This window comes from Stegostoma tigrinum, chromosome 2 (assembly GCF_030684315.1).
Source record: "Stegostoma tigrinum isolate sSteTig4 chromosome 2, sSteTig4.hap1, whole genome shotgun sequence".
Taxonomy (NCBI): Eukaryota; Metazoa; Chordata; class Chondrichthyes; order Orectolobiformes; family Stegostomatidae; genus Stegostoma; species Stegostoma tigrinum.
Genome location: NC_081355.1, coordinates 39,924,274 through 39,946,012, shown reverse-complemented (window position 1 = coordinate 39,946,012; position 21,739 = coordinate 39,924,274). Strand labels below are relative to the sequence as shown.

At 43.0% G+C, this 21,739-nt stretch overlaps 1 protein-coding gene across 4 annotated transcripts in view; it reads right to left on the bottom strand.

The window, feature by feature from the left end:
- The window catches only part of tmem170b (transmembrane protein 170B), a 57,009-nt gene that overhangs the window by 9,966 nt on the left and 25,304 nt on the right, over positions 1 to 21,739 (bottom strand). For 2 of the 4 annotated variants that reach the window (XM_059653638.1, XM_059653647.1), the window contains one exon: positions 21,134 to 21,175. The exons of 1 other annotated variant lie outside the window; for it this stretch is intronic. In XM_059653638.1, the coding sequence (XP_059509621.1) occupies positions 21,134 to 21,175 (42 nt within the window). Of the gene's footprint in view, positions 1 to 9,161; positions 9,414 to 21,133; positions 21,176 to 21,739 lie in introns of those variants that run through there. One more of the 4 variants, XM_059653651.1, reaches the window with a different exon arrangement.

The following is a 21,739-nucleotide window of genomic DNA, read 5'->3' as shown; positions in this document are numbered from 1 at the left end:
TGCACAGGAGGTTTCTAAAGATATATCATTTAAATAATGCAAAGATTAACAAATATTGACAAAGGAAAGGATTTCCAAAGTATGTGACAGTAAATAGAACTTTTTTTGAATTACATTTGCCCTGAATTGCAGTCGGTAAGTAAGTCAGGCAAATTATTTGTTGAGGTGTTCTAATTGGAATTTTACACAGTTTGGAGACATGCAGAACAATGAGCACGATAAGTGGTGCACCCTCCCCAATTAAGTAGGATTTTCCTATCGCACTGCTGTATTTTCAAGCCCTTATTCACAGTCAGGGTTCATGAGAGGGAAACAGCTAGCACGAGCATCAGAAACAAAAACACCAAAATCCCTGAGCACTTCTAATCCATCAGAACTTACATAGAACATAGAACAGTATAGCACAGAACAGGCCCTTCAGACCACAATGTTGTGCCGACCACAAAACTTGTTTCCCTCACGAGAACCCCAACTTTGGAATGATGAGAATGCAACTCCAGAAACAAAAAAAAGTGGCTGGAGACAGTGCAGTTACAATCTGACCCCACCACCCAAGACATTTTTCCATCCCCTCCACTGTCAGCTTTCCAGAGAGACCACTCTCTCCATGACTCCCTTGTTCGCTCCACACTGCCCTCCAACCCCACCACACCCGGCACCTTCCCCTGCAACCGCAGGAAATGCTACACCAGTCCCCACACCTCCTCCCTCACCCCCATCCCAGGCCCCAAGATGACATTCCACATTAAGCAGAGGTTCACCTGCACATCTGCCAATGTGGTATACTGCATCCACTGCACCCGGTGCGGCTTCCTCTACATTGGGGAAACCAAGCGGAAGCTTGGGGACCGCTTTGCAGAACACCTCCGCTCAGTTCGCAACAAACAACTGCACCTCCCAGTCGCAAACCATTTCCACTCCCCCTCCCATTCTCTAGATGACATGTCCATCATGGGCCTCCTGCACTGCCACAATCATGCCACCCGAAGGTTGCAGGAACAGCAACTCATATTCCGCCTGGGAACCCTGCAGCCATATGGTATCAATGTGGACTTCACCAGTTTCAAAATCTCCGCTTCCCCTACTGCATCCCTAAACCAGCCCAGTTCGTCCCCTCCCCCCACTGCACCACACAACCAGCCCAGCTCTTCCCCCTAACCCACTGCATCCCAAAACCAGTCCAACCTGTCTGCGCCTCCCTAACCGGTTCTTCCTCTCACCCATCCCTTCCTCCCACCCCAAGCCGCACCCCCAGCTACCTACTAATCTCATCCCACCTCCTTGACCTGTCCGTCTTCCCTGGACCGACCTATCCCCTCCCTACCTATACTCTCTCCACCTATCTTCTTTACTCTCCATCTTCGGTCCGCCTCCCCCTCTCTCCCTATTTATTCCAGTTCCCTCTCCCCATCCCCCTCTCTGATGAAGGGTCTAGGCCCGAAACGTCAGCTTTTGTGCTCCTGAGATGCTGCTTGGCCTGCTGTGTTCATCCAGCCTCACATTTTATTAGCTAGAGACAGTGCAATGGGAAGAGTCAAAACTCAGAAAATCAAGGAGCGGAGTGGGTCTACAGTGACAAGGAGGATCAGATACTGTAAGCAGCAAGACATTTTTCTTTAAAAAATAAAAGTGAGTTTAAAAATACAAGGCAGTCCCTTCATTTACCAATGTAGGCATTTAGCAATTTAAAATAGTTAAACTTAGCAGATCTAATGTGCTTTCCGTGCCCTCCCCACACCGATAAGGAAGGTCTTACTGAATATAACTACAGTTTTAACATTGGTTAAAGTTATGGTTAACTTTTGATCTTCATGAATGCAACAACTTTAAGATATCCTCTACAAGGCAGCGAACATAGTACAGGGCCTTCGGCCCATCATGTTTTGGGCGGCATGGTGGCTCAGTGGTTAGCACTGCAGGCTCACAGTGCCAGGGACCCGGGTTCAATTCCAGCCTCGGGCAACTGTCTGTGTGGAGTTTGCACGTTCTCCCCGTGTCTTCGTTGGTTTCCTCCGGGTGCTCCAGTTTCCTCCCACAGTCCAAAGATGTGCTGGTTAGGTGGATAGGCCATGATAAATTGCCCATAGTGTTCGGGGTGTGTGGGTTATAGGGGGATGGGTCAGGGTGGGATGCTCCAAGGGGTGGTGTGGACCTGTTGGGCCGAAGGGCCTGTTTCCACACTGTAGGGAATCCAATCTAAATCTACCTTATACTGCCATCCATACACTGCTTAAATATCCCTAAATGAGGCCAACTCCATTACCCTGTCCGGCAATGCATTCCACGCCCCTACCACTGAGTAAAGAACCTACCTCTGACGTCTCCCCGATATCTACCTCATTTCACTTTAAAACTATGTTCCCTCATACCTCCACCCTAGGAAAAAATCTCTGACTGCCTACTCCATCTATAAGTCTGATCGTTTTGTACACCTCTCATCCTTCATTATTCTAAAGAGAAAAGCTCTAGCTCTCTCAACCTTTCCTCATTCACTCCATTCCAGGCAACATCTTGGTAAATCTACTCTGCACCTTTTCCAATGCTTCCACATCTTTCCTGTAATGAGGTGACCAGAACTGGACTCTACTCCAGATATGGCCGAACCAGGGTTTTGTACAGCTGGAGCATAGCTTCACAGCTCTTGAGCTCAATCCCTCTATAAAAAGAAAGATAACACAACCATATGCCTTCTTAACAACTCTATCCACCTGGGTGGCAGCTGTCAGGGAACTGTGATCATGAACCCCAAAATCCCTCTGCTCCTCCACACTGCCACAAATCCTTCCATTAACCCTGTATTCTGCTTTCAAGTTTGTCCTTCCAAAATGAATCACCTCACACTTTTCAGGGTTAAACTCCATCTGCCACTTCAGACCAGTTCTGCATCCTGTCAATGTCCCTTTGTAACCTAGAACAGCCCTCCACACTGTCCACAACGTGACCCACCTCCATATCGTCCGTGAACTTGTTAATGCACCCTTCCACTCCTTCATCCAAATCATTTACAAAAAAGAAACACAAATAGAAGAGGACCCAGAACAGATCCTTGTGGTACACTACTTGTAACTGAGCACCATGTTGAATATTTTCCATCCACTACCACCCTTTGTCTTCTAAGGGTCAGCCAATTCTGAATCCAATTTGCCACATGTTCCCTATCCCATGCCTCCATACCTTCTGCATGAGCCTACCATGGGGAACCCTATCAAACTCCTTACTTAAATTCGTGCATACCACATCCACTGCTCCACCTTCATCCACGTGTTTGGTCACCTCTTCAAAGAATTCAATTTGTGAGGCATGATCTACCCCTCACAAATCCATGCTATCATGAATCAAACTGTGCCTTTCCAAGTGATCATAAATCCTGTCTCTCAGAGCCCTTTCCAATAATTTGCCCACCACTGACGTAAGACTAACTGGCCTGTAACTTGCAGGGTTATCCCTGTTCCCTTTTTTGAACAAGGGAATCATGTTTATCTCTTTCCAATGAAGGCGTACAAGTTGGCATATTCTCATGAATTTGGAGCAATGAATTTTAAAGCAATGAAAATACTAAATTGGTCAAATCTGGAGCACAAAAATCACTGATATACACACTTTTCCGGGACATTCTGTGTACTATGCTGGGATAGGTCTGTGATCCACTGTGCCCTCAGCTGGTTATTAATGATACCACAGAACTATTCAAAAAGGGAGAGAAGTCCTTCTGATGGCTAGCCAACATTAATCACCGAACACAACAATCAAAAATAGACTGCGTAGAATTGTGTGTCGGGGCAACACGATGGCTCCTGGTTAGCACTGCTGCCTCACAGCATCAGGGACCTGGGTTCGAATCCACCCTTGGGCAACTGTAGGTGCAAACTCCACACATTCTCCCCATGTCTGCATGGGTTTCCTCCAGGTGCTCCAATTTCCTCCCAGTCCAAAGATGTGCAGTTTAGGCAGATTGGCCATGTTAAATTGTCCATTGTGTTCAGAGATGTGTAGAATAGGTGGGTTATGGGGGGTGGGGGGAAGAGATGGGTCTGGGTGGGATTCTCCAAGGGTCAGCGTGGACTTGTAGGGCCAAACAGCCTGTAAATAAAATGACAAACCGCAGGTGGGGTGTATTGTACTTCAAATTCCAAAATGCATTAAATACAGTGCCAAAAGGTTATCATGAAAAGTAAGGGATCATGACGTGGGGATAACTTACCAGGATAGACAAGCTAGCATGTATTCACTGGATTTTGGTAGAAGTGGCTTCACTGAAGCACAAGACCATGACTCTTGAGTACATAAGGATATTTATTCATGGGAGATTCTAATACTAGGGATGACTATTTAAAAAGGCTCACATTTTTAACGCAGGAGATAAAGGAGAAATCCTTCCCCTCCCAACCTATCATGAGTCTTTAGAATTATCTCCATCGAAAGGCAGTGAAAGCAGAGTCCTTGATTTTTTTTTTTAAAAATGCGATAGATAGATTTTTGATAATCAATTGGGTGAACATTTCTTGCCGATAGGGAGGAGCATGGAGTAATCAGACCAGCCATGATCTTACACAGATATACACATTAGGAGCAAGATTAAACCATGCATCTTCAAGTCTGCTCCACTACCCAATAAGATTTGTTGAAAAATATTCTAGGCCTGCTTCCACAACCTTTTTAGGCAGAGAGTTTAAAAGACCCTCAAAAAAAACTCATTTAAAATCGGTTTTACGTAGATGACCGTTGATTTTTAAACAATGATCCTTAGATCCCAGTTAGGACTTGAGGGCTAGGAGGTAGCCAGGAAAGACCTAAAAAGAGGGCTCAGAAGAGCCAAGAGGAGACATGAAAAGTTGTTGGCGGATAGGATCAGGGTAAACCCTAAGGCTTTCTATAGGTATTTAAGGAATAAAAGAATGACGAAAGTAAGACTAGGCCCAATCAAGGATAGTAGTGGTAAGTTGTGTGTGGAGTCAGATGAGATAGGGGAAGCACTAAATGAATATTTTTCTACAGTATTCACTCTAGAAAACGACAATGTTGTCGAGGATAATACTGAGATATACTAGACTAGGTGGGATTGAGGTTCACAAGGAAGAGGTATTAGAAATCCTTCAGAAGGTGAAGATAGATAAGTCCCCTCGGCCGGATGGGATTTATCCTCGGATCCTCTGGGAAGCTAGGGAGCAGATTGCTGCACCTTTGGCATTGATCTTTAACTCGTCATTGTCTACAGGAATAGTGCCAGATGACTGGAGGATAGCAAATGTGGTTCCCCTGTTCAAGAAAGGGGAGTAGAGACAACCCTGGTAATTATAGACCAGTGAGCCTTACCTCAGTTGTCGGTAAAGTGTTGGAAAAGGTTATAAGGGATAGGATTTATAATCATCTAGAAAATAATAAATTGATGAGGGATAGTCAGCACGGTTTTGTGAAGGGAAGGTCGTGCCTCACAAACCTTATTGAGTTCTTTGAGAAGGTGACCAAACAGGTAGATGAGAGTAAATCGGTTGATGTGGTGTATATGGATTTCAGCAAGGCATTCGATAAGGTTCCCCACAGTCGGCTATTGTACAAAATGCGGAGGAATGGAATTGTGGGAGATATAGCAGTTTGGATCAGAAATTGGCTTGCTGAAAGAAGACAGAGGGTGGTAGTTGATGGGAAATGTTCATCCTGGAGACCAGTTACGAGTGGTGTACTGCAAGGGTTGGTGTTGGGTCCACTGCTGTTTGTCATTTTTATAAATGACCTGGATGAGGGCGTAGAAGGATGGGTAAGTAAATTTGCAGACGACACTAAGGTCGGTGGAGTTGTGGATAGTGACAAAGGATGCTATAGGTTGCAGAGAAACATAGATAAGCTGCAGAGCTGGGCTGAGAGGTGGCAAATGGAGTTTAATGCAGACAAGTGTGAGGTGATGCACTTTGGTAGGAGTAACCGGAAGGCAAAGAACAGGGCTAATGGTAAGATTCTTTAGATGAGCAGAGAGATCTCGGCGTCCATGTACACAGATCCTTGAAAGTTGCCACCTAGGTTGACAGGGCTGTTAAGAAGGCATACAGTGTTTTAGCTTTTATTAGTAGGAGGGATCGAGTTCCGGAACCAAGAGATAATGGTGAAGCTGTACAAAACTCTGGAGCGGCCGCACTTGGTGTGTTGTGTACAGTTCTGGTCACTGCATTATAAGAAGGATGTGGCAGCTTTTGAAAGAGTACAGAGGAGATTTACTAGGATGTTGCCTGGTATGGAGGGAAGGTCTTACGAGGAAAGGCTGAGGGACTTGAGGCTGTTTTCATTAGAGAGAAGAAGGCTGAGAGGTGACTTAATTGAAACATATAAAATAATCAGAGGGTTAGATAGGGTGGATAGGGAGAGCCTTTTTCCTAGGATGGTGATGGCGAGCACGAGGGGGCATAGCTTTAAGTTGAGGGGTGAAAAGATATAGGACAGATGTCAGGGAGGTAGTTTCTTTACTCAGAGTAGTAAGGGAATGGAACACTTTGCCTGCAACGGTAGTAGATTCGCCAACTTTAGGTGCATTTAAGTCATCATTGGACAAGCATATGGACATACATGGAATAGTATAGGTTAGATGGGCTTGAGATCGGTATGACAGGTCGGCACAACATCGAGGGCCGAAGGGCCTGTACTGTGCTGTAATGTTCTATGTTCTATCTGGATTCTCTCGTAAGAAACGTCCTTTCTGGGTATATCCTGTCACGATCCCTCAGGATTATTAACCTAAATAGTGATGGTTGAACAAAATCAAGGGCTAAGTGATCTATTTCTGCTCCTCATTCATATGCTAAGTTTAAAAAAAAGAGAAAAAATAAAATTACTGGATTGCTATCAGGGCTGTAAGTAAATTGATGCAAGATAAAAGATGATTTAGAGTTGATGGTGTGAATCAAAATTGTTAGAAAAATTTGAATTCACGTGTCTCGGCCAGGACTGGAAAACAGCTGCTCCACTGGGATGGGCCTCAAGTGAACCTCATTGGTATGAGCACCCTCTTGAAAATCTAATAAATAGGTTCATACAAGGGTAAATTTAGAAGAAAGGCCCAAGAAATGATAAAAAGTAGTAATTTGGGTTAGCAACATTGGTAGTAATTACCAGAATGTGACAGGAAGAAACACAGTATACAAGCATAGTGCACCAAATATAGACAAAGTAGATTTAAAACAAAAGAAAATTAAATGATTTTCATTCAAGTATGCACAGTATTCATAAATGACATGGATGAATTGATAGTGCTATTGAAAATAAGTGAGCAATAAAACAGCTATCGCAACAAAACACAATTGCAAATTGACGAAGATTAGAAAATGAAAATGCAAATATGTTAAACATGTCAGAAAAACAGGCAGAAAAGTAGTGTCAGGATGTTGCACTGTTTGAAAAGGAAGAGATAAATTTAGGAACAAGAAATGATCTTGTAAATCAAGTTCGATCACTGTGAATACAGGGAGAAGTAGCCGTTTGAATACAAAATTGGCTAGAAAAGTAGGAGACAGAGGGTGATGGGAGAGAGTTGCTTTTTGGACTGGGGGCTTGTGACCAGCAGTGTGCTGCAGGGATTGGTACTGGGTCTGCAGCTTTTGGTCATCTATATAAAATGTTTTGAATGTAAACACAGGAGGTATGGTTAGTAAATTTGCAAATGATACCCAAATATTGGTGGTGTACCAGACAGCGAAGATTACCTCTCAGTACCACAGGACGTTGATCATATGGGACCTTCATCACATGAGCTAAATGAGAGTGGCAAATGGAGTTTAATCTAGATAAGAGAGAGAAATGCTAAATTTCGGTTGGGCAAATCAGGACAGGACTTATCCACTTAATGGTAACGTCTACAGGAATGTTGCCAAACAAAGCAAAGCAAAAGCAATCTTGGAGTGCAGGTCAGCCCTTGAAAGTAGAGTTGCAGATAGACAGGGTAGTGAAGTTGGCTTTGGGTACACTTCCCTTTTTTTCAGTCACTGTATTGATTACAGGAAATAGGGACTCGTGTGGCTGTACAGGACATTGGTTAGGCCACATTTGAAATACTATGTTCAATTCTGGTCTCCTTGCTATAGGGAGGATGTTGTTAGTCTTGAAAAGGGTGCAGAAGAGATTCAGAAGTATGTTTCCAGGGTTGGAAGGTTTGAACAAAAAAAAGGGAAGAGACTGAATAGGCTGGAGCTATTTTCCCTGGCTGAGGCATGACCTTAGAGGTTTAACATCATGGGGGGCATACATAGGGCAAATAGTCAAGGTCTTTTCTCCTGGGTAGGAGAATCCAAAACAAGAGGACATAGGTTTAAGGTGAGAGGGGAAAGATTTAAAAAAAAGGGACCTAAAAGGGCAACTTGTTCCACAGACGACGATGTATGGAAATGAGCTGCCAGAGGAAGTGGTGGAGGCTGGTACAATTATAACATTTAAAAAGACATCTGGATGGTTAGATGAATAGGAAAGGTTTGGAGGGATGTGGGCAAAATGCTTGCAAATTTGACTAGGTTAAGATATAGAAAGAGTTTGGGTGGAAATAAGAAATAGTAAGCATATTAAATTACTGGTGAGAGTAGTTTGTAAGCCCCCTAACAATAATTGCATTGAATAAGAATGTACATTAAGAAATAATGTTGGCTTGCAAGAAAGATAATGCAATATTTGTGGCCGATTCTTAACTTTGTATAGATTGGATAAATTAAATTGGCAAAGGTAGGCTTGAGATGAGCTCAGAGTGTATTAAGGACACTTTCTTCCACCAGTACTTTTTAACAAATGTTAGACTTGATACCGTGTAAAAAGACAGGATTAAATGATCTCAAAGTAGAAGTACCCTCGAGAAGTGTGATCATAACATGGATGAATTTCCCAATTTGACAATAAAAGGATATGAAACTAGTGTCTTAAATATGACAGAGGATGACAGAGATTGCTAAAGCAGACTGGTAAAATAGCTTAAAAAGTGAGCAGTTGCAGATGGTTTAAAAGATATTTCATAATTTTCCACAAAAATATATCCCACAGAGAATCAAAATCTTTACAAGGATTAACCATCCACAGCTAAGAATGGCATCAAACTGAGAGAAAAATGTGTTTGTACAATTCTGCAAAGATCAGTAGTAAGCCATAAACTGGAAAAATTAAAATCAAAAGGACATTTTTTTTTTTAAAAACCCTATAAACAAGAGGTGTTATTATTGTTGAAGTTAAAATAACATCCAATATCTCAAAATTGAGATGGGCATGACTGAAATGAATTAGAATGAGTAAACTAGCACAAATTATAAATATACAGTGACAGCTTCTACCAACAGAAAATAAAAGAGAGCAACTAAAGTTGGTCCTTAGAGGAGGAGTTTGGAATATTCATTATGGCAAGTATGAAAATGGCAGAAATGTTGAACAGGTGTTCCTTTTGATCAGTTTTCTTCCTAGAAACACAAAAAACATGAAGTGTTTAATAAAAAAACAAATCACAAGACAAAACAGGGGCAGGAACTTTAAATAATCACAATCTCTAGAGAATAAAATTACGAAAATTAATGGAACTAAAGGCTACCAAGTCTCAGGATCTTGATGCCTTGCATCCTAAATCTTAAAGGAAGTGGGCATTTTGGTTATAATTTTTGTAATTCACTAAATTCTGCAGCAGTATGCAGATATAATTTTATCATTCAAGAAAGAAGGGAAGTAGAAACCTTGAAATTATAGGCCAGTTAGTCCAACAATCTGACATTGACAAAATACTACAATCCATTATCAAGAAGGTAGAAACGAGACATCTAGAAATCTAATTGCAATGCAAATCATTATGGAGTTCAGAAAGGAAAATAGTGTTTTGCAAGTTTTAAGTTCTGAGAACTTAACAAGCAGGGTACAAAAGGAATATATACATACTTGGATCATCATTAAAAAAATTTAAACAAGGTGCTGTGAAGAACATTACCATAAAGATGCATGGTTCTGGGATGCTAAATTAAGACAGTTAGCTAGTGGTTAACTGACAGGAAAACAGGGCCACTTTAAATACGCCACTTTCAGAACTGTGTAGATTATAAAGGTGACACAGATGTCTACAATCTTCATATGACATATTTGGCAGATGAAGAATACTGAGCCAATTATGCTGACAATACATACACAGGTAGGAAACCGCACACAGAGGAGGGCAGAGAAAGTATCAAGAAATGTACATAAGCTAATGTGTAGCAGCAAGAAAATTACATTACATTTTGAGAAAATAGCAAATAGTCTACTTTAGCTGAAAGACTAGAAAAGCTGAATAGTACATAAAACCGAGAAACAGAGACTTATGGATCCTGCATACAAAAGGGATGTGTGCGTCCTTCTACATGAAGGAAGTTTTAGTATGCTGACATAGGGAAGGTAGGTAACCAAACCTCTTGCCTTTATTGCAAGAGGGACAGAAGTCTTGCCACAACAATTCATTGGTGAAAGCACACCTAATATAGCGCATACAATTTTGCTTTCCTTATTTGAAGAGGAGGAGGAAATAATTGCATTGGAAGTAGTTCTGACAAGGTTCATCACATTAATTCCTGGGATGAGGAGATTACCTGATGAGGAAAGATGGGTCAGAAAAATGGGGGCGATTTTAATCGAAACATTTGGTTCCATGGATTTTTAGAAAGGTAGATACATTGGCAATTTGACAGGAATCATATTCTGCTTGCAACTTCATATCTGGTGATTAAATGTGCCAGATAAGGGTTTTTTTCTATGCTGCGAGTGCAGATATTGAGCTTTTGCAACTTCTAGGCTGACATCAGCATTGCCAAAGATCTGGCGAGTGATTCAATAATAAATCCTCTATGTTTTAATCTCCATCAAAAACAATGGTCTACACTGAAAAGGTTCACTGCCCTGCCAGTGAAATTTTAAGGACAATATTCTGAACACCACATTGTGAATTAATGTAGTATACAAAAATCTGCCACAGGATGCAAGACATTCAACCCACTGCAGTGATGTGGCTCACTGTCAGAATGCACTTAGACCGGTGGTTACCACTTGCAGCTGCACATGATCATAGCGAATAGAAGGTACTAACAGGAAGGTTCTCTTCCAAAACAAAAATCCAAGAACTGGGGGTGATAGTTTAAAAATAAGTGGTCTCCTTTGCAAGTGGAGGAAGGAGGAATTTCTTCACTCAGCGGGTCACGCACTTGTGAAATTCTACACTTTGAAAAAGCAATGATGTTGGGTCATTTATCATATATCAATTAAACAGATTTTTGGAGCTACAGAGAATGAAGAGTTATATGGAAAATACTGGAAAAATGCAGCCATGATGCATTCTTGCAGTTATACAGGACGTTGGTGAGGCCACACCTAGAATATTGTGTGCAGTTTTGGTGTCCTTTTCTAAGGGTGTTCTTGTTCTCAAGGGAGTGCAGCAAAGGTTTACCAGGCTGATTCCAGGGATTGCAGGACTGACGTACGAGGAGAAATTGACTAGGTTATGATGGTTTTCGCTGGACTTCAAACGAATGAGGGTGGACTCTCAGATGTACAAAATATCTTACATTCTATAAGCCAACTTTAGAACATTACAGCACAGTACAGGCACTTCGGCCCTCGATGTTGTGCCGACCTGTCATACCGATCTCAAGCCCATCTAACCCACACTATTCCATGTACGTCCATATGCTTGTCCAATGACGACTTAAATGTACCTGAAGTTGGCAAATCTACTACCGTTGCAGGCAAAGTGTTCCATTCCCTTACTACTCTGAGTAAAGAAACTACCTCTGACATCTGTCCTGTATCTTTCACCCCTCAATTTAAAGCTATGCCCCCTTGTGCTCGCCGTCACCATCCTAGGAAAAAGGCTCTCCCTATCCACCCTATCTAACCCTCTGATTATTTTATATGTTTCAATTAAGTCACCTCTCAACCTTCTTCTCTCTAATGAAAACAGCCTCAAGTCCCTCAGCCTTTCCTCGTAAGACCTTCCCTCCATACCAGGCAACATCCTAGTAAATCTCCTTTGTACTCTTTCAAAAGCTTCCACATCCTTCTTATAATGCGGTGACCAGAACTGTACACAACACACCAAGTGCGGCCGCACCAGAGTTTTGTACAGCTTCACCATTATCTCTTGGTTCCGGAACTCGATCCCTCCTATTAATAAAAGCTAAAACACTGTATGCCTTCTTAACAGCCCTGTCAACCTGGGTGGCAACTTTCAAGGAACTGTGTACATGGACACAGATCTCTCTGCTCATCTACACTACCAAGAAACTTTGATGAACTGATCAACTTGGTATGAATAATGAAAAGAATAAAACAAGAATTTATTACATCATGTGTACTACAGACCTATATATAGTGAAGAATTGACTTACACAATGCAATACAGGAAAAGGCCCTTTGGCCCACCAAACCTGCAGCAATTCTTAATCCTTACTTAGATACTGCACATGGGCAATAAGTAGTGGGTCTATCTCTCTGTTCACCCCACGTGCATCTATTAAGATATGCCTGCTTCCACCACCTCCATGAGCAGTGCATTCTAGGCATCCAACAGCTTGTGTGAAATATTTACTCCGCACCTCTCCCCTAAACTTTCCCCCTCTCACCTTTAAACTGCACTCTTGCAGTTGACCTTCCACCCTGAGAAAAAAATCTCTGACTATCCACCCTGTCTGTGCCTGTCATTTTGTAGACATCTAACAGGTCCATGCTCAGCCTCAAATCTTTTCAGTGAAAACAATCCCATTTAATCCAACCTCTCCTCATACCTAAAGCCCTTCAGGCCAGACAACATCCTGCTAAACCTAAATAATAAAATGTGAGGCTGGACGAACACAGCAGGCCAAGCAGCATCTCAGGAGCACAAAAGCTGACGTTTCGGGCCTAGACCCTTCATCAGAGAGGGGGATGGGGGGAGGGAACTGGAATAAATAGGGAGAGAGGGGGAGGCGGACCAAAGATGGAGAGTAAAGAAGATAGGTGGAGAGAGTGTAGGTGGGGAGGTAGGGAGGGGATAGGTCAGTCCAGGGAAGACGGACAGGTCAAGGAGGTGGGATGAGGTTAGTAGGTAGCGGGGGGTGCGGCTTGGGGTGGGAGGAAGGGATGGGTGAGAGGAAGAACCGGTTAGGGAGGCAGAGACAGGTTGGACTGGTTTTGGGATGCAGTGGGTGGGGGGGGGGGAGAGAGCTGGGCTGGTTGTGTGGTGCAGTGGGGGGAGGGGACGAACTAGGCTGGTTGAGGGATGCAGTAGGGGAAGGGGAGATTTTGAAACTGGTGAAGTCCACATTGATACCATATGGCTGCAGGGTTCCCAGGCGGAATATGAGTTGCTGTTCCTGCAACCTTCGGGTGGCATCATTGTGGCAGTGCAGGAGGCCCATGATGGACATGTCATCTAGAGAATGGGAGGGGGAGTGGAAATGGTTTGCGACTGGGAGGTGCAGTTGTTTTTTGCAAACTGAGTGGAGGTGTTCTGCAAAGCGGTCCCCAAGCCTCCGCTTGGTTTCCCCAATGTAGAGGAAGCCGCACCAGGTACAGTGGATGCAGTATACCACATTGGCAGATGTGCAGGTGAACCTCTGCTTGATGTGGAATGTCATCTTGGGGCCTGGGATGGGGGTGAGGGAGGAGGTGTGGGGACAAGTGTAGCATTTCCTGCGGTTGCAGGGGAAGGTGCCGGCTGTGGTGGGGTTGGAGGGCAGTGTGGAGCGAACAAGGGAGTCACAGTGGTCTCTCCGGAAAGCAGACAGGGGAGGGGATGGAAAAATGTCTTGGGTGGTGGGGTCGGATTGTAAATGGCGGAAGTGTCGGAGGATAATGCGTTGTCCCAGGCCCCAAGATGACATTCCACATCAAGCAGAGGTTCACCTGCACATCTGCCAATGTGGTATACTGCATCCACTGTACCCGGTGCGGCTTCCTCTACATTGGGGAAACCAAGCGGAGGCTTGGAGCACGCTTTGCAGAACACCTCCGCTCAGTTCGCAAAAAACAACTGCACCTCCCAGTCGCAAACCATTTCCACTCCCCCTCCCATTCTCTTGATGACATGTCCATCATGGGCCTCCTGCACTGCCACAATGATGCCACCCGAAGGTTGCAGGAACAGCAACTCATATTCCGCCTGGGAACCCTGCAGCCATATGGTATCAATGTGGACTTCACCAGTTTCAAAATCTCCCCTTCCCCTACTGCATCCCTAAACCAGCCCAGTTCGTCCCCTCCCCCGACTGCACCACACAACCAGCCCAGCTCTTCCCCCAGCACCCAATGCATCCCAAAACCAGTCCAACCTGTCTCTGCCTCCCTAACCGGTTCTTCCTCTCACCCATCCCTTCCTCCCACCCCAAGCCGCACCCCCCGCTACCTACTAACCTCATCCCACCTCCTTGACCTGTCCGTCTTCCCTGGACTGACCTATCCCCTCCCTACCTCCCCACCTACACTCTCTCCACCTATCTTCTTTACTCTCCATCTTCGGTCCGCCTCCCCCTCTCTCCCTATTTATTCCAGTTCCCTCCCCCCATCCCCCTCTCTGAAGAAGGGTCTAGGCCCGAAACGTCAGCTTTTGTGCTCCTGAGATGCTGCTTGGCCTGCTGTGTTCGTCCAGCCTCACATTTTATTATCTTGGAATCTCCAGCATCTGCAGTTCCCATTATCTCTGATCCTGCTAAACCTTCTCGGTACTCTCTCCAAAGCATCCATGTAATTCCAGTGGCATGGTGAACAGAACTGCATGCAAAATTATAAATGTGGCCTCACTAAAGTTTTATATGGGCTGTACAGATTTCTTAATTGAATAGGATTCATGAAATTGAGAAAATTTTACCTACAATAAAATCAGAGGTAACTAACAGTATACAGCATTTCAACTTGTTTGGGGGTGGCATTTGAAAACATCCATTAAATGACTCATAACTTTGTAATTCTACAAAGGATTTTACAACTGGAGCGGATTCAATAAATATAACAGTCAACAATCCCTTAAGGTTTAAGGAACTTAAAAACAAGTTAGAAAAATAACTTCCAATTACACCAAGATGTGAAATGCTAATGAAAATTTTAATTCAAGCCAATTAAAATTAAAAAGGTTTTTAGCTATAACCATAAGGCAGGAGGTAGGACACCTGGTTGCAGGGATGGCAGGACTGACAATAGGAGGAGAAATTGACAAGGTTAGTATGGTTTTCGCTGGATGTCAGACAAATGAGGGCGGGATTTCAGACATATAAAGTTCTAACAGGACTAGACAGAGTAGATGCAGGGAGCATGTTTCCAATTGTGGGTGTGTCAAGAACTAGGGGGATCACAGAGGATTTGGGGTAGACCACATAGGATAGAGATGAGGAGACATTTCTTCACCCAAAAGAGTGGTGGAGCCTGTGGAATTCATTATCAGAAGCAGTTCATGCCAAAACACAATGTATTCAAAAGGGAGCTGGATACAGCACTTGGGACGAGTGGGATCAAAAGGCTACGGAGAAAAAGCAGGATTCGGATACTGAATTCGACAATCAGCCATGATCGCGATGAATGGTGGAGCAGGCTTAGAGGGCCAAATGGCCTCCTCTGACGTTTATGCTTCTATGGAAGATCACATGCTGCCCATAGCTGTAATCAAGTTGCATTTATAATGATAACAAAAGAAGTGTGGAGCTGGATGAACACAGCAGGCCAAGCAGCATCTCAGGAGCACAAAAGCTGATGTTTTGGGCCTAGACCCTTCATCAGACCCAAAACGTCAGCTTTTGTGCTCCTGAGATGCTGCTTGGCCTGCTGTGTTCATCCAGCCTCACATTTTATTATCTTGGAATTCTCCAGCATCTGCAGTTCCCATTATCTCCGCTGCTTGGCCTGCTGTGTTCATCCAGCTCCACACTGTTATCTTGGATTCTCTAGCATCTGCAGTTCCCATTATCACTGCATTTATAATGATACAGGTTTACTGGCTTTCTTTTCTGCCTTAATGTCTCTTCAACACAGTAATGCACACCCTGCCTTGACCTCAAAATTCCATGGGAATATGTCTGACCATTTTTTGTTTCACCTCCCTGAGCACAGACACCACACCCCTTCCTCACATCAGTCGGGGCTAACTATTGGCTCTGGTCCTTCTCCAGTCCTTCTCCAGTTCCCAGGCTTCTTTTCATGTTGGTTTCCGCATGCATTCACTTAACTCTCAATTTTTGTCTCTTGCCTTTACAGGAGCTCTGGAATCCATACAGCATTACAACATGTAGGGAGGCCACTCAGCCCCTCAAATTTATACCAGCTCTTTTGGAGAGAAGTTTAAAAACCAATCCTATCATCTCTCTGCATCCCCACAAAGTCTCTCCCTCTTTTTCCACCCCAAAGTATTATTTTAATTTCATCAAATCATCAACACAATATCAGGAAGTGAGTGCATTCCAAAGCCCAACTGTGAAAAGTTTTTCCTTGTGGTACCTTAGGTTCATTGAAGTTGATAAATAAGCCAATGTGTGAACCCTCGGATTATAAATCCTTAAACCACTTGTGCTAACTAAGAATATAGTGCTAAGGAGCAAGATCAGTCTAATAAGGTCAGAGTGTCTTCTCAGCCCCATTTTCCTATTTGTCCCTCTTATTTAATCCTTCATTTTATTTTAAGATTTCCATCAAATTCCCTCAGGCTCCTTGTGCCTCTGATTCACTGTAATCCCCGATTCCTACAGTCTCTGAACTCTCCACAAAGTCGTCTTCACGTCCTTTTCGTGTCCAGAATTTGAATCTATAGGCACAGTGGTGTTGATCTGTTTCAATACAGGCGCAAGGCAACTTGGTTTTTTTTGTACTCTACCTCTCATTATGAAAGCTCATTATAAGTGCAGGTTCCATGACGCACTTTACAATCATGACTAAGTCAAATAACTGCATGCAACTTGATCTATCATGTTATGTTAGGTGGCCAACTCCACTTCTCTGAACCTTGCTTTATGAAATATCTGAACACCAACATCCAAAAACTAAGTGCTATAAACAAAAATCCCAAGCACAAGAAAGAATTTCTGGAATTTACAGCTACTTGCAGTTGGTGCTAATGTGCTATTCATATTCTAAAATAAAAAGTGGTTTATTAAACAAAAAGTTACACTGTAAAAAATATTTTCTCATGCTAAATTAAAGTTAATCTTATTTACGAATTTCCAGCAGCAAGCATTTAATAAAAAGAACAAAGTACTAGCGAGATACTGAAAATCTGTAAATACAACCAGAAAAATCAATGAAATACTCAGCAGTCAGGCAGTATCTGTAGAGCGGGAGTGGGAACAAAACAGAATTGATGCGTCAAGGCCACAATCTATGCTAGATCTGACAAAGGATCACTGATCTCTGTTTCTCTCAGCACAGATGCCATTAGATGTATTAAGGACTTTCAACATTTCCCATTTATATTACAGTAAATATAATAGTGTAGCTTTTGCAGCTGCCATCTTTCCCCTCTACCCTCATGTGCCTTCCTCTTACCCCTTCTCTCTATAATTGCTGCTGTTAAAGATAGTGAGCCTATGTCCATAAGAAACTGTCTATAATTGGAGCATTCTCTTGAATGGATTTCACACACCACCCCCCACCCCCCGCCACCGCCTTGGGTGTTATGGGCAAATTCACCCTCATTTTTTAATGCTGCATGGCAGTTACACACAAAGCATACTGCATGAGATAGCTACTTTGGGGGGGGGGGGGGGGGGGGGGGGGTGGCAGTCTGGCGCACCCTGAAGCCCCCAGTGATTAACATGGATAGTACTATCCTCTCACAGCCACACCCTCACCTTCAATGGCCAAAATCACCTTTACCTTATGCCAAATCCCTGATATGGGTTCTCAGCTCAGATACCTCAAGTGGTAGACAAGTGCTTTAGCTGTTCGCCACTGGATCTGATATATGAAAACAGTTCACATTTCCTCGGACAATCCTGGAATGTAAAAGAGGCTGGATGAACACAGCAGGCCAAGCAGCATCTCAGGAGCACAAGAGCTGATGTTTCGGGCCTAGACCCTTCATCAGAGAGCTCCTCTCTGATGAAGGGTCTAGGCCCGAAACGTCAGCTTTTGTGCTCCTGAGATGCTGCTTGGCCTGCTGTGTTCATCCAGCCTCACATTTTATTATCTTGGAATTCTCCAGCATCTGCAGTTCCCATTATCTCATGTAAAAAAAATAACCCTGGTTTCTGTCTTCTGCTGAAATTCATCTTCTAAGCAGGATTGCAGAGATCATGGATTATTTATTTCTAGATTGTCAGTGGCTACTTCTCTTCCTGCTCTCACCTCCCCCCCCACCTCCACCCGCCGAACCCACTAGGCCAAACTTTCTCTGAAGCTATCCCATGCACTTGCCTTGAATTTGTAACTCTCACAGGATTCCTTCTATTTTTCTGTGTGCTCTCTGAACTCATCTTGTGAGCAAGACCCACCACCTACTTTTCACTGCCAACTGTTCCAATACGAAGGTTTAAAATATGGTGATGTTTTGCAAACCATCAGTAATTATATGGTGAAATTAAGGGAGTCATGACATGATCAAGAGCCTACCAGACAGCAGGCCTGGCTATGTTGATGTTTGAAATCAAAAGGACAGCTTAGATTGTTTATTGGGAAGGTGATGAAAGGTATTCATGGTTGAAATCAATGGCAGCAGTCTTAGAGTTTGCTAACTCTTTGCAATCTCATTCATAACATGTTTCTGGATTTAAACTAGCTTCTGTTTAATCAATACATTTTAACATACTCAAAAATCTCTCTCTCTCTCTACAGGCTTGCCCTTCATACCTACATAATCTCTTTGAACCAAGAGTGCTGATATATCCATATTTCTCTAATTCTAGCCTCTTTAATATTGAAGAAATTTTAAAATTTGTTCACTATTTTTTGTGCTTTTGGTTCCAATTGTGTTCCAAGCTCTGCAATTCCCCAAGCCCCTGAAGGTTCTTTCAGTTATCTTCCTCCTTTAAATCAATCCTATCAAAATTTGTTTTTAAGCTGTGATCTCAGAGCTGTGAGCTGAAGGTGACCTTTGGACTATGGGCAACAGCTTGTATCTCTTTAAAAAACACACAATAGAAAAAAAAAACAAACAAACAAAAAAAAATTATTTGTTGGGACAGGCCTGGAAGTTAGTTGTAGGTTGGCTCTCGATCAAAACATTCTATAGAATCTTTGACACTAGGACAAGCATCATGCTGAAAAAGTTGGCAGATGTTGGCTGTTAGATGAGCTCAGTGCCAGAGAACCGGTTCTTGCTGGTCTGGAAGATATCTTATGCTCCAAAAGATAATGAATGTTCAAAAAGGTAACTGGGACCTTGTGGAGAGAGAGAGTTAGTCAGTCTGACAAAGGACAGGCCAGAACTTTGAACTGGATTTTAGATTATGTTTTTTGTCAGGAGTTTGGCTATCAAATATGACATTCCTTTAGCAGCAATGACACACTTGCCCAGTGTGCACCAGTGACCAAGCTGAACTTTGACCTTTCGGTATTCTGAGAAAGGAAGCTACTTGAACCAACCTCATAACCAAGTGTGGAGCTGGATGAACACAGCAGGCCAAGCAGCATCTTAGGAGCACAAAAGCTGATGTTTCGGGCCTAGACCCTTCACCTCAAGCCGCACCTCCATTTCCTACCTACTAACCTCATCCCACCCCCTTGATGTGTCCATCCTCCCCGGACTGACCCATCCCCTCCCTACCTCCCCACCTGTACTCCCCTCTCCATCTATCTTCTTCTCTATCCATCTTCGGTCTGCCTCCCACTTGCTCCCTATTTATTTATGAATCCTCTCCCCATTCCCCGTTTCTGATGAAGGGTCTAGGCCCGAAACGTCAGCTTTTGTGCTCCTAAGATGCTGTTTGGCCTGCTGTGTTCATCCAGCTCCACACATTGTTATCTTGGATTCTCCAGCATCTGCAGTTCCCATTATCTCTGAATCAACCTCACGATTTTTTAGAACAATAGTTATTAAAAAAAAATTAATAATGGCTGCTATAGAGTTTCAAAGATAAAGTCAGCAAGTTCAATTGCTTAACGGTTGGAAACTATAGATTTTTCATTGCTAAAATTCAAGAAACTTGAAAAAGTTATGTAAACAATTATACACTTCAGTTGATTTTTTTTTTGGAAAGAACCTAATGGAGGCAACCTTTAGTTGGAAAGAAACTCACATTACTTCCTAAAATTTAATGGAGAAACATGGCCAACATGATTCTCAAAACATCATGACTCTAACTTTACATTTAATGCGAGATGATGTGTGCAAAACAATACTTATTAGCATGATAATTTTGAGATTCTCCAACCCAGTGGCACTAACATCATTGTACAACCCAAACAACTTCTATCCTAAATTATTTTAATAAAATTTGAGTCAGCACAATCTGAACAGTCTGGGTGGAAGAATGCTAAGTGGGGACCCCACTGGTATTCCACTTCCATTCCAATTAAGTCTGTAGTTGGGATGGGCTTGGACAGCCTTCCCTCCTAAATAGCAATTGAAACATTCAAGTGGATGTAACGAATGCCTACTTAGAGGACTCATCCCACTGTCACTTAATAACTTACCAGTAGGCAGGGGACAAGCAGCACCCAGTATCCTTCTGAGGGGCATGGCATCAAGACAATTAGGAGGTTAGCATGGGCGATGAAGGCCAAGTCCTGCATTTTCTGCTGACCTCTTGCACTGCCAATCTACATTCCGGTACACATCTCACCAGTCACCACTGCACTGAGACCCAGCAACGTTTCTACATCTCAGATGAGTTATATAATGGTAGCAGCCACCACTACCCTAGTGGCATTGCCATTCAACAGGCTAGGATGGTCCAGCAGCTCTTTGCAGGCAGGACCGCCACCCTCAGACTCATTAATTTGCCGGGATGGCCCATTACTAGCCTGTCAAATGCCTCAGTGGACCAAGATAAAACAGGTTGTCCCTAAAAACACAAAGCAGCAATGCAGGGCTCTTAAATGAATCTTTATACATGAGAAACCTCCATCCTGAACCATTATCTTAAAAACCTAAGCATCAGGAAAGCAGTAATCTATTCTTGAAAAGAATAAAATGTGCACCCAATTTAGTTTCAAACAATCCCCACAGTGAATAACATGCTTTAAAAGTTCCAGAATAAATACATGTAACAATTACCTGGAATCTCAGTTTGAGCCAAGTTCTCCCCATTGCTCAATACTGTTTCAGAACAGGACATCAAGATTGGGTGCACCCAGTATAATCCAATTTGGGGGAGAAAGGTATGGCAACAGAATACAGAAATATTAATAGTATAAAATAAGTATGGACTGCACGATGAATGCATACATTATGTGTATATTTCCCCCCTATCTCTTGTTCCCTTGGCAAACTGATAAGGAAACCCTGCCAGACTTCTGCTTCTCCTTTGCTGATTCATCCTGTATGAACTTAGTGGGGAACAGGTTTAGACAACAATTGCACAATGTTGCCTGGTCAAATAAATCTGAAAATGAAAATGCAAGAGTTTTGCTATTGGCAATACAAAATAATATGCAAATTAACACAAACGTAAATTTAAAATCTAATGTGCCTGCCAAGGTTCCATGGTAGACATAAATATGGACCAAAAAAGACACTTGTCTAAATGTGGCATTCCTGTATTAATAGGATTTGAATTGAACCAATAAACCAATAAGTTACTCAAAAGAAAGATTCCCCTTCACCAAAGGAAAAAGAAACTTATTTGTTGTATTGGACTCGAAACATCCTGAAGGGAAAACA